The sequence below is a fragment of the Microtus oregoni genome, unplaced genomic scaffold (assembly GCF_018167655.1).
Source record: "Microtus oregoni isolate MIOR12 unplaced genomic scaffold, Mior012 000090F_ref0000504, whole genome shotgun sequence".
NCBI lineage: Eukaryota > Metazoa > Chordata > Mammalia > Rodentia > Cricetidae > Microtus > Microtus oregoni.
This window is the reverse complement of record NW_024544599.1, coordinates 1,801,651-1,821,403: the sequence shown is the minus strand read 5'-3', so window position 1 is coordinate 1,821,403 and position 19,753 is coordinate 1,801,651. Positions and strand designations below refer to the sequence as shown.

Below are 19,753 nucleotides of genomic sequence, written 5' to 3'. Positions count from 1 at the left end.
GAGACTGGCCATGCGTCTGTCTGTTTCCTTCTGTCTACCAAGTTCACCCCGTGTGCTCTGAGGCCAGAGACTGGCCATGCGTCTGTCTGTTTCCTTCTGTCTACCAAGTTCACCCCGTGTGCTCTGAGGCCAGTGACTGCTGTCTTTTGGCTGCATATCTGCTCAGCACTGTGCCTGTCTGTGGTGAGCCTTCAGTTCATGCATGTCAGCTAAATGGAGGAGTCGCCTGTGGGAGCTTGTCATGGTGCAGTGAATTCTAAGGTTGGAACTCAGTTTCCTTTGTTTCCCCCGTAGCTTCCCATTAGCTGTTTTGTTGTTGACATTAACTTTTCTGTTGTTAAGATGTTGGATTTAAGATGATCTGATACTGTCTTGTTAAAGCTACAGCTTTCTATTCTTAGCTCCCACCTCATCTGTAGAGAATTTGCTCTTTCTCTCCCTGCCCTATTCAGGGTGTCCTTGCCTTTGCTCCCTGCTCTGCTGAAGATGTTCACCCCTCCCCTTCCTGCTCTGTTGAGGGTAACCCCTAATGCTCTGCTGGTGATGCCCCTTCCCTTCCTGCTCTGTTAAGGATACCCTCTCCCTTCCTACTCTGAGGATACCGTCCATTTGTCTTGAGTATTTGTCCATTGTCCCATCCTTTTCCATATAGCTTTTCTTCCTTTAGATATTGTCAAGAGCTTTCTGATTATGGATACATCACTATTAACGCCTTCCTACATCCAGCCACCGTTTCGTACTCCCAGGAATTCATTGTGGAAGGAGAATGTAGTAGGGATACCTGCTGGGTCTACAGATTGACCCCCTGCTGCATACGACCAAGGGTGCAGGTGTCTTGTCTGAGGGAGGCAGGGTTACGATGCCTGTTCTTTATGAGTAAGAGAATGTCCGTATTATGCTTGAGACGTGTGTGTGTGTGTGTGTGTGTGTGTGTGTGTGTGTGAAGTGGCTTGTTGCCATTGGTGACTGACTCTGTTTCTCTCCCCCTGTGGCTAATGACCTGCAAGGGCAGAAATCACATCTTGCATTGTATCTGGTCTGTTTGTGGTTTTGGAACTTGAACCTAATGTCTGATGTTTTTGTTGTCTTGGAGACACTGTCCTCTGGCATGTTGTCTCAGCTGGTGGCTGTGAGAGTGGTAAGTGGTGAAAGGCGTCAGGGAGGGTGGAGTCTATACTTTTATGCGATCACCTCCTATGGGACCCTGCTCAAGATGGAGCACAAGTAAGGACGTAGTCCAGTGTTGAACATGACTGTTGGACTCTGCAGGTTATTCTTTTAAAAGGATATAAACTTGGGAAAGAACTGTGTTGGTAGAGACGGTGGGTGGGGGAGTTTGATAGACAGGAGTAGGGTGTGGATATGATCAGGATACATTGTGTACATGTATGAACGGTCCCCCAAAGGTCTACTTTGTAGGGTTTGGGTTAGTAGCTTGTCCACTCTAGATGAAAGAACTGGTGAAGAGTGGGTTGGAGCAGGGAGGTCAATAGGTGACTGAAGGGCCCCTGTGAAGGACGTTAGGGTCCTCATGTCCCCTTTGTACCCTAGCCCACATTAGGCGAGCACCTTTTATCTACTGAGTACTTCTACTATGATATGCTACCCTATGCCCAATAGAGAAGCAAGTGGTTAGGGCTGAAATCATTAGACAGAGAAAACTTTTCTCTTTGTAAGACTATTTATCGTAGCTGTTTTGGTCACTGTTTCAGGAAGCTGGTTAATGTGTTTCATAATAAAAGCATCATTAAAATCTTATGGGATACCAGTGTGTATTCTTTCTATTAGTTACCAAAGGTTACTTAGTGTATGCGGTATTTGTCCTGTTTTTTTTAAGCACAGAGACGAGGCTTAGGTTCTCTGGTGACTGGCTGAACATCACAAGTCCATATGATACGAACCATAGATGGCGTTGTGGTTTGAATGAGTAGTGGCTTCCTAAGTTTATGTATTTGAGCCCTGGATACCTTGTTGATGGCATTGTTTGGAAGTTATAGGACTTTTAGGAGGTAGAGCGTTGGTGGAGGGGGTACATCACTGGGGTAGGCACTGAGTATTTATATCCTCTCCTCACTGCCTACTGTTTTTCTCTGCTTTCTGTGTGTAGAGGAAGTGTGATCTGCCGGATGCCTGCTCCTATGGCCGTGCCATGCCTTCCCAGCCACAATGGACTCTTGTCCTCTGAAACTGGGAGCCTAGATAAACTCTTCCTTTCTAAGGAAAATAAAAAAGTATAGCAAGGGACATTCGTCCTTGGATTGATACAAAGAGATAGATGTCAGGGCCAGAGGTTTTAGTCAACAATGTGTTTCAGACATTCAAGAAACTTATAGTAGCTAAATATTCATAACAGTCTATAAACTGTTTTTGTCCCCGTAGGATCTGACAGGGTCAGAACTGTATACCCCAGCAGCCAGTCTCCTGCATCCTGTGATTTATACTACGGCTATCATTCTCCTCTTATGTCTCCTGGCAGTTATCATCAGTTACATGTACCACCACAGGTAAGAGAGTGCGCCCGACCATTGCAGATCTGTGCACTTGGATAGCGGGGCTGTGTTGTGGCTTTATTGTGGCGCCCTTACCACAGACTGCGCACTAGTCTTCATTCCATGCCAATCTGGAATGTGAAAAGTTACTACCTGAGACACCAGAGCTAATTTCAGCCCTGAGGAATTTTCTCATTCCCTCTCTCCTCTGTTGAAGACATCCTCCCCTTTCCAGTTTGCTGAGGTACCTGGAAGAGAATAGAGGTGTGTGTGTCGGAGGCTGGAGTGGCGGGTGCAGGTTGCTCCAGATTACTCCAGGAGGGCCTGAAGGAGAGTGGATCTGTAATCTGTACGGTCCCTGTAGAGGTCTCTCTAGGTCGTAGACTGTCTGCACTTGTCTTTGACAGCTTTAGAGATGCTGTGATAGCTTTAAAGATGGCACTTTTAAGGAAGTTGGTGACATTTTAGCAGAGGATTGGGATTCTGTTCATTGGAGGCACAGCTATGGAAACGTACTTTCTGATTGGAAGTAATGAACTAAAAGGATTTGTGAAACAGGAAACTCGCTTCACAAAAGATTCTGTTAGAACGTATTTTCCTATTTAAGCTGGACATGCCTGGCATTTCTTGACATTTGCTTTGGAAACAAAAGGTGATTCTGTTGTATTAAAAAAGAAAAGAAAAAGAAAGACTTCAACATTTCATTACAAAAGGCCAGGAGGAAAGGCATTGGGCATTTAGGCTGTGTGTGCTAGCCTCCTCTGTCAGGACCCAAACCCATGGGCACACTGCAGACGTCTCCACAGAGCCGAGCACATAATCCAGTCTTCTTAAGACATTAGTGCCAGTTGTCCATCTTCCAACGGGGAGAATTTGCATAGCTATAGAGGGCACTGTGATGCCGTAGTGTCTTTTTAATACATAAAGCTAAATGTTAAGAAACAATGTTAAGTTAAATGGGTCCTCAAATTGTTTGTGTGTATTTGTATTTATAGTATGTGTTCCGTAAGTAAGGTTTTTAAATTTAAGGTGTTTACATGTTCCCTGTTGTGCAGCTGGACTTAAGCCCTCGGTGCTTGTCAGAGCCCTGCTGCCGGCGTCACAGAGCCACTGTTCACATTCCTCTCTTTCCCAACAGCTTGATTCGGATCAGTCTCAAGAGCTGGCACATGCTCGTGAACTTGTGTTTTCATATTTTCCTGACCTGCGTGGTCTTCGTGGGAGGAATAACCCAGACCAGAAATGCCAGCGTCTGTCAAGCAGTAAGTCAAACTTGAAAGGTTTTAGGGTGGAAAAATATTATGATTCTAGAAAATAACTTTCGTTAAATGTAAAACAAAAAAACTTGTTTCCCTGGAGATGTCTTTTTACCTGCAGCCCGGCCTAAAGCCTGCCCACTAAGCAATCTACCAAGGTTCTTGAGGTTTTGAGTACCTATTCCCAGCCTAATGACTAGCTCTAAAAGCTTGTTTCTGTCCTTGGCAATTGCCTGTTATCTGTCAAACCCTTTGCAGTGCTTAATGGTTCATTTAAATGTTTATAAAGTCCCTTTGAGTAAGAAAGATAAATGGCATTTTTTTTTCTGACTGTAGATTTTAAATAGCTTAATCCACTGATGAAAACAAGAGGAATTGGGCAACACAAAGAAACCCATTAGGTCTGGTAAATGTAAAGAATTAAATAGTCGACTTTTGCATTTACATTGTTACCTCTTGCCTTCAGGTATGTTACCTTATTCTCCTCCCCGTAGGAATAGGAGATAATGTAGTTTTATTTCTTTATTTGTACTTTGCTTACCTAAAAATAATGACGAGTCAGACTATGTGGATTTGCATCTCAGTTCTACCACTTGTTGACTGTGTTGTGGGGGCAGTTTGTTGGCCTGGCTTGAAATTGCGACATCAAACACAGCATGTGAAATCTGCCCCCAGTGCATAGTCCACAGGTGTGCTGTACTGCAGTACTGCCCCTGCATCTTCTGTTGGAAACTTCCTGCTTCGTGTAACTCTGGGAGTGACCTTTCTGTACCCACCCAACAGCTGCTCCTGTATTCTTGTTGCTCCAACAGCTAGCAGTCGGGTCCCCCCCCCCCTCCCGTCGCTTCATGGTCTTTGACTACCAGGGTTATGTAACGTTCTACCATTGTATAATGTCCTTAAAGTTTATGTTGTTGAATATCACACAATTTCCTTCTTTATTATTGTCGAATAATATTCCATTTTAGGGCCTTTTTGTATTTATTATAAGTACTTAGGAACCGTTTCTACCCCTTGGCTATTGTAGAGCTGCAGTGAACATAGAATATAAATATCATTTTGAAGTCCTGATTCCCATAGTCAGTGCGTCTATCGTATTCCCTGCAAATTGAGGTGATAGTTAAATTGTTGGGTGATGTGACTATATATGTTAAAAAACAAAAATAATTCACACACATGTTACTAGAAATGGCATGAAAGTTTAGGAAAGACTAAGTATGACATTAATGTATAACAGTCTCATGCCAGTATGCAGACATGATGTCTTGGTTACTTGCTTATTACAGTCTTAAGACAATATGACCAGTTGGGCATAGCAGCTCACACCTTTAATGCTAGCACTGAGGAGGTAGAGGCAGGCAGATCTCTGTGAGTTCAAGGCCAGCTTTCCCCCTCAAAAAACCCACCATGACCAAGGCAGCTCTGTAAGAGAAAACATTGAATATGGAGCTTTCTGTACCAGCATGGCAGCTGTGCGGGCATGACACTGGAGATGAGTAGGTTAAGTCTCAGGAAGGACACATATCTAGAAAAATCAGCTCAATATGGACTAGAAGGACTTCTCATGGTTAGATAAAAGCCAGCATTTCTCAGGAACTTAAGAAACAGTTTCCCGGCTGCCAAAAGGAATCATTTCCCTTGTTTTTGGCAGAAGGGACACATGATCCTCCAATGACATATACATATGGTGGCATATCCAAGCCATGTTGGTCTCCAGACCCCCTCCGTCCTTATTCACAAGTACCCGTTAGACGCTTCAAAGCCCCCATGCATGCCTCCTGGCCCTGCTTACTTCCCACAGGTTATTTCAGTTCCTCTGCCCCATTTATAGTGGCAAGGTTTTCCTTCCCCACCTTTGCTATATTCCCTTCTCTCCCAGATAGCTCTGGCCATGCCCTGTCTGCTCCTTCTTCTCTCTGCTCTCAGTCTGAGAGCGTACATCTAATCCACAGGTATGACTGATGGACATGGGGATCCCAGGATCCTATGTATGCTGTTGTTTGAATGTGAGGAGACATATCCTGTCAGGGAAGTAAAAGGTTTGCAAACCACTGGAGCCCTCAGTTTCACTCTTAGATTTAATGACCTTGCTCATGTGGGTGGGAGTATACACGTGGGTATGAATATTCATGGAGTGTTATATTCAGTAGCAGGAACCTGGGAGGAACTGAATGAGTGCCTGTCACAGACAGTGAGAAACTTAGGCCTGCAGTGAATAGTGAAGAACACAGCCAGCGAGGCTTAGGTAAAAACAGGCTGAGAAGTCATATTCACACTGATAGCTCTTCTTATTATGATAAAAAATGATGAACGTAACCTACTTTCAACAAAGATAGGCAGTTGGAGAAAATAGAAGAGTAAGAACAGAGGGTAGGTGATGGTACCTTGAATGGGGGTTATATGGTTAGATCGGGTTGGTGTCAAGTCTGCGTTTTATCTTGCTGGTGGACTTTTGGATGCTTATGGCATGATGAACAAATTTATTAACACAGACAGAGGCCGTGCTTGGCCCAGTCTTGCTGTGTTATGGCCTGTGGGTGATAAATCCATCACGGCATTCCTGAGAACTAGCTTAAGGTATTTGAGTGTTTGTAAGAATTGCCGCGAAGACTGCGTGTCTGAGTTTTAGTGGTAGCTGCAGTCTTGTACTGACTTCTCAGTGTTATCTAGTGCTGCTCCCTGTGTTGTTGACACAGTCACATCTCGGCGGTGTGATGTGCTTGTGTCAGCCATTCCTCTGCCCTTGAAAGCGTATTTTCAGGTAATCAACCTGGGATCAGCACAGTGCACAGACAGAAGACAGCTTCTTTGTTCTTGCTCCTTCCCTATTCATGCCACTGCTTCTGGCTTACATGGGCAGCACCATCACTAACAGTTTTTAGAGATACTGTCCCTCATCTCCCACGATCAGAGCTTGCTGTAATCCTACAGTGCCTAATTACGTTCCCTTTTCTCTGGACTCTAAGCTGCCACTGAATACTTAACTTTCCCCTCGGTGAGAATTGTATCAGTTTGGCTCGTCCTAAATTTATCTAGGAACCAACACAGGATCTGACCCATAGTAGGTGCTCTCCAGTTACTTTAAAAAACAAAGAAGAAGCAGAAGCAGCAGCAGCAGCCTGTGTTTGAGGATAGAAATTAAACCCCTGGCCTTGTCGAGCATATTTCCTGTAAATAGAACTGGCCACACTCATTGATTCAACTGTCCTCAATTTCATCCCCAAGTGCTTCTTGGTTTCCTGAAGCAGACACGTTAATTTATTCATTAAGGAAATGAATAGGGAGAGACCATTGTAAAAATGACCCAATGGTGTTTTACTATCTCTCTACAATGAAAAGGAGAGGCATTGCATGGACTTCCCAGTACCTCAGAACAAATGCTCCAGTTAAAGCTTTATAAAGAACGCTTTCAGTGTATAGCACTCAAGGCAGCATTTGTCTGGTACTCATGACTCAAGGCTCCTTGCTTACTCTTGCATTGTAACAGGAGTCCATTGGTTGGTCTGGGAGGAGCGTGAAGAGTGCAGAACACGGTAAGAGTTCAGGTCCTGGTGGGGAGAAAGTCGTTCTGTGCCTGCCTCATCCACTTGTACTAGTCTCTCACCCTAGCTGAGGCTTCTGTATTCCTCTTGTAAAATATGGGTCAGGCTGGCTGAATTAGCATGGCCCTTATGTTCTCCCAACTCTAAAATCCTGCTAGGCATGCCTTCCATCTAAGCGCCTGGGAGGGAGAGGTGAATAAATCTCTTGAGTTCAAGGCCAACCTAGTCTGCACAGTGAGTTCCAGGCCAGCACAGTGAGACCCTGTCTCTGTATAAACTGAGTGTTTTGGCACCAGTTGAATAAACTAAGAGCATAACCGCTCCAAGGTGTGGTTGAGAAGAGGGTTTATATTGTAGATACGAAGGAAAAGTCCAGAGGAGAGAGAGAAAGGAGACTGAGACTGAACTTTGCTGGGAGAGGTGAGGAGAAAGAGAAGGGGAGCGCGAGAGGGGAGGAGGAAGAGCGTGCCAGCCAAGGCAGCCAAGAGAGGGAAACTAAAGAGAGCACTAGAAGAGCTCTTGGCAGAGGTGACTAGGTTATATAGGAATGAGAAGCTGGGGGAAGGGATGCTCACGAGCTGGAGAAGCTTAGAGTAGAGGATCAGGTGAGAAGAACCGCAGGTAGTTGTGGCACCGAGAAAGCCAGCAGGCCAGCATGGGCTTGAGGATGCTAAAGGGATCCCAGTTAGCCATTTTCCTTTGGACCTACTCGACAGTCTCAGAGTGGACCAACCACCCAGTCACTGAGCCCTGATGTGTTCATTTCTAGGTGCTATTTTGCATATGCACATAATTTATGCAGCCCTCTCTTCCCCCTTTGAGGAATCACATACTCTACCCATGGGATGGTGGTGTCCACAATTCTGTCCCACAGAGATTGGTAGAGAGTGTTAAGAGGTGCCAGCTGCTGGCTTCCTAGATCAGTGCCAGTTTTCTGCTGCCTTTTACTGATTTTCAGAATGAGTTGGAGGAAGCAAAGAGGGGGGTAGAAGGGGCCTGTCCCAGAGCCGAGAGGAATCTGTGTTCTACTTCACCATGTACCACTGGGTCATTGCTTGATTGTTCATTTTCTGCCTTTGGTTTTCTTAGCTTTGTGTTAAGGGATGGACCTTGTTTGGTTGTTCTACTGTTCCATGATTATCTACAAATACAGTGCCAGCTGCCCTTCTCCAGTGTCCTTTTATATCTGTTATCTGGAGAAGTGCTGTGCTGGCCTGGGAGAGCCAGAAGGGAAAATCTAATCAGGAAACAGGAAGCACTGTCTACTTTCACCTGTGACTTTAACTTTTCTATTAACCCTAGGAGGCATTTTCTGCCTGTTGTGTAAGTGTGCAAACCTTTTCTATTAACCCTAGGAGGCATTTTCTGCCTGTTGTGTAAGTGTGCAAACCAAATTCTGTAGAAATGAAGTTTCCCCCAGATCACTCACTAGGGGTGTGTCACAGCAGAGCCTAACTAGATGCTGAACCGTTTGATCTGATCTCCCCACCGCCATTACTGTGCTCTGCTAAGGCCTAGGGCATTGTCGACCATCACACCTGTGTGAGGAGCCTGTTGGCTTCATGGGACCTTGGTCCTGCAGCTTTAGGTTAGTGATGCTGACCTCAAGGTGATGCCAGGAGCCATAAGTCAGATAGCTTACAGAAATTTCTTTGTGGCCATGTGACTATCACTACTGGAAACTATTTATTTTATTCTATTCTAGCCTTTCTTTCATTCTCCCTTCCTTTTTTTTTGTTTTTGTTTTTTGTTTTTGTTTTTTTTTTTTTTTTGTTGTTGTTGTTGTTGTTCTTCAAGACAGGGTTTCTCTGTGTAATTTTTATCCTGTAACTCCCTCTGGAGACCAGACTGACTTCAAACTCTCAGAGATCCACTTGAATTAAAGGTGTACACCACAGCCCAGAAGCTGTTTCTTTTCATTTCTGCCTGTTCACATATGATTATATTCATCATACTGGTGATTTTTGTGTCTGCTACAGTGAATGCTACAGTGACTTAGTTTAAAAAGCGGCTTACGTATTTCAGAGTATATATTACTACGTAAGTAACGTAAGTGGGGCTTACCCCTCTCCTTCCTATGTAAGATTTAATTACATTTTAAATTATGTGTCTGCATGTATGTGTGTTTTGGGGTATGTGTGTATGAGGCTGATGCCCACACAGGCCAGAATTATTGGGTCCCCTGAAACTGAGTTATAGACAGTTGTGAACCAACCACTCAACATGGGTGCTGGAAAGAGAGCCTGGTTCCTGTGCAAGAGCAGCATTCAGCTTCCAGCCCTGAGGCTCATACTTTTATACCCATATGTAGTGTGGAAATAACTGTTCTTCTCCACCCCCACAATTGCTTGTGTGTGTGAACATTGTCCCCTTGTGTGTAGAGGCCCAAAGTTGATATTGCCTTCCTGTTTTACTTTCTTCTTCTTCTTCTTCTTCTTCTTCTTCTTCTTCTTCTTCTTCTTCTCCTTCTCCTTCTCCTTCTCCTTCTCCTTCTCCTCCTCCTCCTCCTCCTCCTCCTCCTCCCTCTCCTCCTCCTTCTCCTCCTCCTCTTCCTCATTATTATTATTATTATTAAGATAGGGTCTCTCTCAGAGCCTGAAGCTCGCTGACATGGCTCCTTGGTCCATCTAACTCGCTTGTTCTAGGGATCACCTATCTCCTGAGTGCTGGGAGCACAGGTGACTGCCATGCCCACCCAGCTTTCTTTTGGGTTCTGGAGATCTAAACTCTGGTCCTCAAACTTTCACAGTAGTGTTTCTCTCTGGTCCAAGGTAACTTTCTTCAGTAATGACATGTTACTTTTAATGAGCCCTTTACATGCCCCGTGGATTAATTCTTTCTAAGCTGTTTAGAAAATTTCCAGCTCTCCGATGTAGTTGGGTTGTACTTTATGCACTGCCCAAGTGTTGGATGAAAAGTACCACACAACCAGGGAACTCCTGGATCTCAGTTCTCTTTTCCTGGTTCTTGTGGATTGATTATTTGTTATGTGACTTGCTGAACACTTCTATTTTCATAATCGTTTTAGTGTAAGATATTCTGAAGAATGAACACTTTTGTAGAAATTTAGAAATGCTATAGAAAACAGAGACTATTTTTTTTTCTCCTTAGAAGAAGTTTCTGCCTTGCCCCTGTTTTGAAATGTTTACCACTTACTGTATTTAACAGTTCTGCTTTCCAGCAGTAAAAAACCCTATCATTTTGAGTAAAAGCTCAGTGATTCCTTTTGAATATACTGGTTTCTATGCGGCAAATTTACTTACGCTATTTTTCGGACGGCACAAAGGGGTATGTCATTTTTAATCTGTGAACTTGGCTTTCCTAACAAGTCAGCAAAACTGATGGGAACCAAGGAGCTATTTCTGTCCCTCGGAGATCTCCATGACTTCTGACTTTTCTAGTTCAGCTCATCGGGATGCCCTGTCCTGGCACTTCCAGTCTACAGGGTTTATTCTGGGCAGAGACTCTCCTGGTTAAGAGCCATTTGGACTTTTGTGCCCCTGGGCTTGAGCTGCAGATCAGCTCTTGTTCTTTTGTTGCTGACCTGGGTTTGGCAGTGTCAGTGTGGTTTAGATTTTTCTTGATGTTTTTCAGTTCTATAACTTTACCTGTAGTAACTGTGGGAAGGAAAGTACTGTCCCAGGATTCATTCCTCGGCACTACGTAAAACCATGTGTGGGGAAACACCCTGTACTTGGGAACCCAGGAGGTCGAGGGGGTTGTAGGAGTTCAGAGTCACCCTCCACCACACAGTGATATTGAAGTTAGTCTTGGGATCTGGACATCCAAAAGAAGCAAAGAAGCAAGAACAACAACCATTGGAAAAGATAACAAGTCATTAGTTAAGAAAGCTAGCCATGATGTCATGCTTATAAATCTAGCACTCTGGAAGCTGAGCCAGGAGGATTGCTGTAAGTTCAAGACTAATATCAGTTACATAGTGAGTTATAGGCCACTCTGGGTTACAGATTGAGTCTTAGTCTGACACCCTACTCCCATCTCATAAAAAAAAAAAAAACAAAACGAAACAAAAACAAAAAAAAACGTTCTATGTCCTTGATCTGGTGATATAGAGTGTTTTTTTTCTTTAAAAAAAAATAGTTGGAGCCTTGTGTCCCCTTTCATCCTCAGCCAGGTGATGCAACAGGTCATGTGATCAGCATACTTCCTATCATCACTAGCAAATGAGTTTAATCTGTGTCACGTGCTGCAATGCAGTTACACTGTCAGGTGCCTACTGTGCCCTTGGTTTTGTGCCCATTGGGTCTCCAGTGCTGTTTGTTGGTGAATTCCTGGCTCCCAATCAGAGCCCAGGTATCTTTCTCAAGAACGTACTATGTGCTGTTATGTTCCTGTTGCCTCCATCTTCTCTGCTCCTTCTTTCTGTAATGGTTAGAAGATGAACTGATAAATTGCATTATCTGTTAACAGCCTTAATTTCTTCGTGAGCGTGAAAAGGAGTTGATTACAATATACCTTCATATGCTTTTTAATCAGACTTGAGAAAACAGTTCTCCTTTTAATTTTCATATGTCGTCCAATCTTCCTTATAGGTTGGGATCATTCTTCATTATTCTACCCTTGCCACGGTGTTGTGGGTTGGAGTCACTGCTAGAAACATCTATAAACAAGTCACTAAGAAAGCTAAGAGATGCCAGGATCCTGATGAGCCACCCGCTCCTCCACGACCAATGCTCAGGTATCCTGAACCTACGCTGTATCTCAAGTGTTCATTAAGTATTGTGTTTGCTTTAGTTGAAGCACAATCATAAGTTGTAACAGCAAGAAACATTGGTGTGGCTTTTAGGGGTCAAAGGAAGGACTTGTAAGCCGGACTGACTGGCCGGGAGTGTTTTCAGCATCTACGTCTCCACTGTGGGTTGCTTGCAAGCACGGAGGTGGGATTAGCTCTATTGTCATGGAATATTAGCTTTTTGAATTTTTTTGAGGTCATGTGTCATTGATCTTAATCTCAAGAATTAATCTCAAGAATTAATTTCTTCTCCCTGCAAAAGACAAAATGAGTTTGGAGTTATAGATCCTTCCTGCCCATTATAATAAGAAGAGTTGTGAACGGATTGATGGTTCTAGATGAACGGTGAGTGGGTTCACAGAAGGCTGACAACACCCCCTGCCCCTGAGTCTGCAGAGCTGGCTGTGGACTGTGGAATACCTGCTCAGGCCTCTTGAAAGTAGAGAATTGCACATACAGAGAAAAGCCACTTGTGTGGGAGGAGGGCACATGCCGAGCCATTGGCATGAGCCTGGCTTTGGGGTTAAGATAGTGGTAGAGGTCCCCTGTAAATAACAGAGGAAGCCGAGACCTGTAGATTGCTGAGCCTAGGGTCTGTGGCCTGCAGGAGCAGGAATTCGGGCGGTAATAGTCTGGTAGAGGGCTTTGAGATTAATTTTCCTAGAGAGTCTTTTTTTTTTTTTTTTAATTTACATCAGATAGAAGCTAGTGAGAAACCAAATAAATGATTTAAGTCCATCCTGGGGGAACTAGTGCATTTGTTAGATTTACCTACATGAGCATGGGTGACTTGGACCGCAGTGTCACAACTGTCCCACCCCAGCATAGGAAAGCTACGTGATTGAATTCATGTGGAACAGGCAGGCGGCTACTTATTGGAGAGTTCGCTCTGCTTTAGGGATCCCTTACTGCCTGTCGTACCTCAGGGAACTTACCCCTGAGTTGTGTAAGTTGTGTAAACTTCATGAGTTTTGTATATTCGTGAGGATGTCGTGCATCTGATGCCTGCCTCTTCCAGGAATGGATTGTTGCAATACAGAGCAAAGAGCTTCATGGTGAATAAGTCCTTTTAAATATGGACGGCTGCAGGAAATCTTTAACTCAGGAGGTGGCCTTACCGTGTCATTTTACGACAGTGTGGCATGAGTGTGGAGTATAAATTGGGATGCTTGAAAATAGGAATGTCAGTGAGTCACTGGGGTTGGCCCTGAGAGGGCTGAAGCCAGGGAGTGTGAGCCAGGTGTGTGAGGCAGCTTCTATGGGACTGGCGATGAGCTGGGGTTGGACTGAAGAGTGTGAGGGTCAGAAAAGTGAAGGAGTCTGGATGGCTCCAGTGAGTTGGCCTTCTCTGCAGGTGGCGTTTCCTTCAGCCGCAAATGCTGCAGGGAAAGTAGCTGTGGTGGGTATGGGGGCAAGCACGAGGGAGGTTTACTAGTGCTCAACCCAGTTCAGCTCTAGGTGCTGCTGGCACCGAAGCCCTGATAGTGAACAAGGTCTAGGGAGGAGTTAGAAGTGTAGTGATCCTGGGCCGCATCTGTTTTCACTGGGTGGGCTGGGGAAAGAAATGGAAGAAAACACCAGGCAGAGTAGATAACTCCAGAGCTCATCAGTTTGCTCAGTCAGCCTGCAGAGTCACCAAAGGATGAGGACAGGTACCTGTCTTTGTGTGAAGAATGTTGACCTTGCTGAGTGAGAGTCCAGCAAATCCCATCCTCTGCCGGTCTTCCTCTGGGTCCTAAGAAAAGCATGAAGCTTTAAGGAAAAGCACCATGAGATCCAAACCCTAGGACACCCTGCCCCTGCAATGGCCAACAAGCATTACCTCTGCTTTTTGCGTGGAAGGCTGCTGCTTGCTCCCCTGGCTCTGAGTCTTGGGCTTAGTTAAGGCACCTAGCAGTGCTGCTGCATTCAGGGGCAACCGGTGCATCACAGTGCTGTTGATTTCAGGGGCAGCTGGTGCATCACTGTGCTGCTGCACGGAGGGTCAGCTGGTGTAACAGTGCTGCTGCATGCACGGCAGTTGGTGCATTGCGGTGCTGCTACATGCAGGGGCAGCTGGTGCCTCACAGTGCTGCTGCATGAAGGGCAGTTGGTGCATCACTATAAGCGGGAAATGAGGTAGGTGATGGTATGTGCGTCCATGGGTGTGGAAAAGTAGAAAGTAGTTCAGGCAGGAAAAGTCAGAAGATGGAGACATTTGAACATGGGTATAAGCAGAGCAGAAGAGACAGTGAAGAAGACCTGAAAACCCATAGCTGCACGTGAGGAACTGTTAACAGGACATTACAGGAGGGGTAGTGAGGCAAAGCAAATGCAAAAAGAAGACTGTTTTCCAGGAAAGCCAGTGGGAATTGGTGTGGCAGGAATAGGAGGGCCACAGTTCTTGGTATTCACTGTAAATGAAACGTGGAAGGCATAGTTCCAGACTTCCAGGGCAGCTCGTGACTTCAGCAAACTGGCGTCATATTAGAGATGCTTATAACTGAGTATGATGAAGAAAATGTTTCAGACAAGCTTTTCACGTGGGCCACTCATGATTTAGAGCAGCTTTTCAGGAACGGGTAATACAGGCTTCTGGCTGTCCTGGGTGATCTCGACCTGGGACAGCAATGCCTTTTTAGGAGGTCGGAGAATTCAGATGCCCTAGCTACAAACAAAGCTTTCCTTGGCAGGAATATCAGTGCCTTGTCTACCACAGTTCCTTAAACGAAGCTAATTTATGATTGTGTTTATATGTTTGTGTGTGCGTGTCGGTGTGTGTAGAGGCCAGAGGACAGCTGTGAGTGTCATCCTCAGGAATAAGGCTAGACTAACTGGCCAGGATACCAAGGGTTCTCTGCTTCCAGATCAACAGCATGGAAATTAGAAGTGTGTTCCACCATGCCCAGCTTTTACATGCATGCCAGGGATCAAATGTAGGCTCTCCTACTTAGAAGACAGACTCTTTATCAACAGAGTGTTCTCTCCACCTTTTCTTGTTTTTATTTTCAACTGTTTGCTTCATGGGGAAAGAGAGAGGTTTTTGTCCTCTGGAAGCTTCTGGGGTCCTGATGCCCTCCCTGTTCTCAGTTTGTGGTAGAGGTCTTGGTTGAGCATGAACCAAGCTCTAACACATCACCATATTTTATGTGTGTGACTCTTAAAAGTTGCCGTGTCATAGACTGACATTTTTGCTTCAGCAACTGAATTTAGTGGAAGCCTCTTTCCCTGAAAATACTACCAGCTAAAGCCTTACCTAGACCCAAGTGTTCTTCTGCGTGGCCACAGGGGGGCAGCAGCTGACCAGCTTTCTTCAGCTCAGAGCCTTTCCGCAAAAGAAACAAGTCAACAAAAAAGCATGGCAGAACAAAAATGTCAAGGGGGGGGGGGCGTCATTTAAAAAAGCAGTTACTGAAAGTTGTCCCAGTGTGTTCCTGGAATGAGAGTAATTAGCCTCCACAGATGACCTGTGAAGTGTTTCGATGTCGTACTAAGTCTGTGTGTCTTATAGACAGGATAACGAGCCACTGTCCCTCCTAGGTTCTACCTGATTGGTGGCGGGATTCCCATCATAGTGTGTGGCATTACTGCAGCAGCGAACATCAAGAACTATGGCAGCCGGCCCGGTGCACCCTAGTGAGTACTGTGTAGTACTGTGTTCTCTGTATGCCGAGCCCACTGCTTCTGGAGCAGTTTGCAGGCACCGCAGTTGGTAGCAGCTCCTAAGTGCTTTGAAACACAAAGTGTCTAAACTCATTCCCCATGTTCTCTCCTAGTTGCTGGATGGCCTGGGAACCGTCCTTGGGAGCCTTCTATGGACCTGCCAGTTTCATTACTTTTGTAAACTGTATGTACTTTCTCAGCATATTTATTCAGTTAAAAAGACACCCTGAGCGCAAATATGAGCTCAAGGAGCCCACAGAGGAGCAGCAGAGATTGGCAGCCAACGAGAATGGGGAAATAAATCATCAGGACTCCATGTCTTTGTCTCTCATCTCGACATCCACGTTGGAAAATGAGCACAGTTTTCAGTCTCAGCTTTTGGGAGCCAGCCTTACTTTGCTCTTGTATGTGGCCTTGTGGATGTTTGGGGCCATGGCTGTTTCTTTGTATTACCCTTTGGACTTGGTTTTCAGCTTCTTTTTCGGAGCGGCGTGTTTAAGCTTCAGTGCCTTCATCACGGTGCACCATTGTGTCAACAGGGAGGACGTGAGACTTGCCTGGATCATGATGTGCTGCCCAGGGCGGAGCTCATACTCAGTGCAAGTCAATGTCCAGCCCCCCAACTCAAGCGGTCCTAATGGAGAGGCACCCAAGTGCACCAATAGCAGTGCAGAGTCTTCATGCACCAACAAAAGTGCATCCAGCTTCAAAAACTCTTCCCAGGGCTGCAAGCTGACGAACTTGCAGGCTGCCGCAGCGCAGTACCACAGCAACGCCTTACCTGTGAATGCCGCACCCCAGCTGGATAACAGTCTGACAGAACACTCGATGGATAACGACATTAAAATGCACGTGGCTCCTTTAGACGTGCAGTTTCGAACAAACATGCACCCAAACCGCCACCATAAAAACCGAAGTAAAGGACACCGGGCCAGCAGACTCACAGTCCTGCGAGAGTACGCCTACGACGTCCCAACTAGCGTGGAAGGAAGCATGCAGAATGGCTTGTCTAAGAGCCGGTCAGGAAACAATGAAGGACACTCGAGGAGTCGGAGGGCTTATTTAGCCTATAGAGAGAGACAGTACAACCCACCCCAACAAGACAGCAGTGATGCTTGTAGCACACTTCCCAAAAGCAGCCGGAATGTTGAAAAGCCTGTTTCAACTAGTAGTAAGAAGGAGACACCGAGGAAGCCAACTGCAGCTGACCTTGAAAGTCAGCAGAAATCTTACGGGCTGAACTTAGCCGTGCAGAATGGACCAGTTAAGAGCAATGCGCAGGAGGGGCCCTTGCTAGCTACTGACAGTACTGGTAATGTGAGGACTGGACTATGGAAGCACGAAACGACTGTGTAGCCTTGTGGGGGCTTCCCACACAAAGTCGGTCCAAATGTGATACTCACATTCCTTTAAGCTACGAACTCTTAGAGACAAACTGTTTACAGCTGCCTTAGGGATTCAGAACATCCAAATATGCTTGTGAGTTTTGGGATTTACTTATTTTATATTCCTAAATTGTCACCCCGTCCTCTTCAAGAATTAAAAAAAAAATCCTTTAAAACCTTGTTTGACTTGTCAAAGCACCAATACGATATTTTGGAAGTTGAAACTATAATTTCTTAGAGATTGCTCTGTCTACTTAACATTTCAGGCTTGTGTTTAATGAAATAAATAGAAGCTTGGTTTTGTGCCGATGGTTTACTTTTACATTGCGAAAAGCATTTTCGGAGCTGGTAAGATAGCTCCATGGTTTAATGGTGCTTGCCTCCAAGTCTGTTAGTTTGTGAGTTGTAAACCTAGCACCCTTAGGGTGGATAGAGGAAAGTCTCCCAAGTGTTCCCCTGGTCCATAGGTGCCTCCACCTTCACCTATATATACACACAAATAAATAAATGTAATACATTCTAAGAGCATTTTTAGCTCTATTTTAATAAAGTTTTTGTAGTGGTGTCTTTTCAAGGTGAATCAGGCATAAATAAATTATCAGATGTACTGTTGGCTCAACTGTACTGATTAAAGCGGTTATGTCTGTGGGATTTCTGAGTTGAAGCTTCATAAATACAGTTTTAAAAGTTATAAGGGTTGAAAAGATCTCACAGAATGGTTTTTAAGAATGGGAATACTGTAGGAACCTGTGTGTAAATCGCATAATTTTGCCATATCACTTTTACCCTATTGGTGTTATTTTCCATAGCTTCTCAATGGTTTATATTTCAATTCAACTTTCTTTTCTTTTTTTCTTTTTCCTTTTCCACCTTTTCTTCTTTTCTACTCACGCAAGGATCTCATGTGTCTCAGGTTGACTTCCAGATTACTATATACCTGCGGATAACCTTGAACTCCTTTCTCCACCTCCCAGTTGCTGAAATGACAGATGCATAGCACCAGGTCCAGTTTATATAGTGTTGAGACGCAGACTCAGGGCTTTGAACACTGAGCAAGTATTCTCCCAACTAAGTCACATCCATGGCTGCGAGTTAACTTTTTTGATGGTTGTTTTGGTGTGCCTGAGGGTCCCACATGCCTGCTCTTCATTGAATACACAGAAAGCTCGCATGTGAGACTCACATTCTCTCTGGAGTCTCCAAGATTAGCCCTATGTTGACTTATGCTTTGTGCCTCACTGAAAGTGCTTTTTGCTCCATGCTAAAGTACTGCCCTTTATAGTCCATCGCAGTGGGAAACAATTCTGATACAGAAACATCATTAGTTGTCATTAGCTGTCAGAACCCAGTCTTACCAGGTTCATTTTCTGTGAAATACGGTGCTGGGGAAAAAATATCACACAACTCAGCGATAGAAGTCTCCAGTTTGAATCCAATCAAACTCAACAGCACATAGTCAAGAAAGTACTAAAAGAGGCAAGCAGCTTCCCTTAGATGTCGGCCACGGAGACAGTGACATCACTGTGGGCATCCTCAGCCGCATTCCAGACCGACTCCTCAGCACCACACTACTCTTTGTCGTCGTGGTGTGTGGCTAGAGAAACAACTGGTTTTGGTTTGCGATAATACAACTGACACTTCTGTTCAAGCCTTTATTGCATGTCTTTCTGGCGGGGAAACAAGGCAAACGGCCAGGAGATTGCTGTTTGCACATTCTGTCTGTCTGCTTTTCAGCCAAGTATTGGAAAATTACAGTAGCCGAAGAGCAGTGAATGGTTCTTTTTCTGTTACCAGTCGTGCTTTTCCGATATCCTTCAGTGTGTGAGGTTAGTTTTTCTGTGTTGCTGCTCTGCTCATGAAGAGAACATCACTGTTGTTCCTTCTCTACCTCTCCGTCAGAAACAAGAGGCAATTCTCTTGCCGTTCAATGGGTATTACTAATTTAAACAAACCTTCTTCAAACAACAGGAAGGAGGGATTCTAAAAGATCCATGTAATTGGAGAAAATGGAGCTTCTACTTTTTAAATTGGTTTTTGTTTTTTCTTGAGCCACTGTGTTATGTCATGTAGTTCCGGTTCACCTTGAGTTCTGCGTGTAGCTAAGGATGACCTTGGGTACCTGCTCCTCCTGCCTCCTCTGCCTGCTATGGAAGATTTCAGTGTTGAGTGACAGTCTGGGCACTGCACTCAGTGCTCAGATACACTGGCCTAAGTGGGGAAGGTTGTTATCACCTGGAAAGGGATGCGTGTTGACTTTCTGCATCCTTTGTATTTGATGGAATTAAAATTTGATTGTCATGCATAGGATATGAATAATGCATTCCGCTTACCCCCATTTTTCTCATTTATGATTTATGGTTGCTGGCTGAAATTTCTGTATTTTTCATAGAATTGTAACCTGTTAACAGGTAATTCAGTCTTAGATGGAGGTCAGCACTTCATTTTTCTTATTAAAAAGATTTGACAACTGAGATTGACAAATTTCTGAGGTTTTGAATTTCTGCTGAGTTAATGCCATCTCTGGGATGAGAGATTAGAAAATGTCTTTTCTAATGGTGAAGCTCTTGTCCTTAGTGCCATCTTTGGTTCTGTGGGAGGTTGCTATGTATAATTTCATCAGACTATACACACATCTTTAGTTGCTCTGAGTTTTATTTTGGAGCATAGTTGGTAATATTTAGGGAAA

The 19,753-nt window shown here is 44.7% G+C and overlaps 1 protein-coding gene across 1 annotated transcript in view; it reads left to right on the top strand.

Moving 5' to 3' along the window:
• The window catches only part of Adgra3 (adhesion G protein-coupled receptor A3), a 103,094-nt gene extending 85,378 nt beyond the window's left edge, over positions 1 to 17,716 (top strand). Inside the window, exons 15-19 of the mRNA XM_041643773.1 lie at positions 2,380 to 2,504; positions 3,628 to 3,751; positions 11,841 to 11,986; positions 15,560 to 15,655; positions 15,796 to 17,716. Of these exons, the coding sequence (XP_041499707.1) occupies positions 2,380 to 2,504; positions 3,628 to 3,751; positions 11,841 to 11,986; positions 15,560 to 15,655; positions 15,796 to 17,038 (1,734 nt within the window). The 3' untranslated portion in view covers positions 17,039 to 17,716. The remainder of the gene's footprint in view (positions 1 to 2,379; positions 2,505 to 3,627; positions 3,752 to 11,840; positions 11,987 to 15,559; positions 15,656 to 15,795) is intronic.
• Positions 17,717 to 19,753: the final 2,037 nt, after the last annotated feature.